The following is a 2,001-nucleotide window of genomic DNA, read 5'->3' on the forward strand; positions in this document are numbered from 1 at the left end:
TTTTGCAAAAAAAAGTATCAGTACAAACATGCTCTCATAATTTTTATTTAAACCAGGTAGGAATTTCTTTCCTTATATATTCATCATTGCAATGCACTGTTACATAAAGGCCCATTGAAAGTGTTTCCATGTTAGTGATTTCCTAAAATTTACAGTTATCAAGTTGAGAATATTCTTTTAAATGTCCTTGAATCCTTTTCTTCTCATCCATATTTTCAATTCAGTTTCCTAAAATTGAAATTAACCAGTATATAAAAAAAGCAAAGATGCTCTAGTACATTTTTACAGTGCAGTTACTTGTCATTCTGTGTTAAGAACCTTAAAGGTAAAAGTGTCTATGAATATCCTTGCAGGTTCTCTTTGTGCTTGGAGAGTTTTTGTAAATAAAACCAACAGGGCCTTGGTTTGTTTACCTTGTAAATATCCTAATGGCCTGTCTTGGCACCCTCTAGCTCCTCATCCCTTTGATCTCAAATCTCACAGGCTTTCTGGTATTCTGGATGGCAGGCCCAAAGAATAGATCGAGGAATAGATCGAGCTTCCTTCTTTAACCTGGACAGCTGATCAGTCCCAGCTGAAACTAAGCCGCTCAGAGAATAACTTCAATTCTGAAATAACAAAATTCCTGAATAGATATAAAAGGAGAGGGACACATGCTAATTGGCTAACACCAGACCGCTTCTCAGGTTTGTGTGGCTAATAGTACCTTAGAAAATTTGTGGTACTTATTTAAACTCTTTTTAAAAAATATATTTTTATTGATTTCATAGAGGAAGGGAGCAGGAGAGAGAGAGATAGAAACATCAACGATGAGAGAAAAATCATTGATTGACTGCCTCCTGCATGCCCTCCACTGGGGATCGAGCCCACAACCTGGGTATGTGCTCTGACTGGGAATCAAACCATGACCTCCTGGTTCATGGGTGGATGCTCAACCACTGAGCCATGCCGGCCGGGCAAACTCTCTCTCTTTTTTTTTAACTGGCCATGTCACCAGGCCTGAGCAGTCACTGCTGTTACACTGAACTAATGCTTTGAACAGATTCAGAGCACACGAGTAGACCATCAGGTTCTTTGCCCACAAGCCTATAATAAATAGTGAGCAATAATGATGGCTCGGCCTGGTTATTCTACTTCATCATGCGAGTTTTCTTATTATACTCCTATTAGAGTTCACCAGCACTGCTTGGAACTGTGGAATACTAGTACAAGAAATCTTTATCTCTTATCTTCTGGGAACTATATTGCTTCCATTTTCTACGGTAATGTCATGACCCTTGAGATTCCAGACCAATTCAATAGTAGAATGACCTAATCATGCACCTCTCCAAGATGAACTACATATGGGCTTTAAATGCAAATATATGTGATATTTGAATTGACATAGTATCTTTTTTACCTCCTGAAAATTGTTGAGATCAGCGTTTTGTTTCTCTCTGTCTTTGGGTTTAGTGTTCTGCTCAGTGTGGCCTTGGACAGCAAATGCGGATCGTGCAATGTCTCTCCTACACTGGACAGGCATCTAGTGACTGTCCGGAAACTGTGCGGCCTTCATCGATGCAGCAGTGTGAAAGCAAATGTGACGGTACCCCTACTTCCAACACTGAAGGTGGGTTTCCCAAGAAGAGGCCTGGGGTCTCTAGTGACTCACGCATTCCCAGTGTTTGAAGAGCCCCATAAAAACAGTTTGTATAGAGCATTTATGAAAGCTGTGTCTTTTCCTGACACTTTCCCTAACTGTATGACCTTCTTAAGTCATTTAACCTTTCTGGTGTTAATTTTACTATGGTTAACGTAAAAAACATTCACACTTGTAAAGAATTTTTGTGAGTTTATTTGAGCCAAACTGTCAGCAATTCCAGGAAGCAGAATCCCAGAGAATGGCAGATAATGCTCCAGAGAATGGCAGTTTTTCGCCTTGTTTTATACATTACAATCAAAGGTGGAGACCTAAGTGGGTTACATGAAATCCATTGGTGATAGGTTAGGGAAGCAAGAGAA

General features: G+C 39.7%; 1 protein-coding gene across 1 annotated transcript in view; it reads left to right on the top strand.

The window, feature by feature from the left end:
* The window catches only part of ADAMTS6 (ADAM metallopeptidase with thrombospondin type 1 motif 6), a 221,523-nt gene that overhangs the window by 202,186 nt on the left and 17,336 nt on the right, over positions 1-2,001 (top strand). The window contains 1 exon segment of the mRNA XM_014452423.2: positions 1,453-1,609. Within this exon segment, the coding sequence (XP_014307909.1) occupies positions 1,453-1,609 (157 nt within the window).

The sequence above is a fragment of the Myotis lucifugus genome, unplaced genomic scaffold (genome assembly GCF_000147115.1).
Source record: "Myotis lucifugus unplaced genomic scaffold, Myoluc2.0 scaffold_0, whole genome shotgun sequence".
NCBI classification, from domain to species: Eukaryota; Metazoa; Chordata; class Mammalia; order Chiroptera; family Vespertilionidae; genus Myotis; species Myotis lucifugus.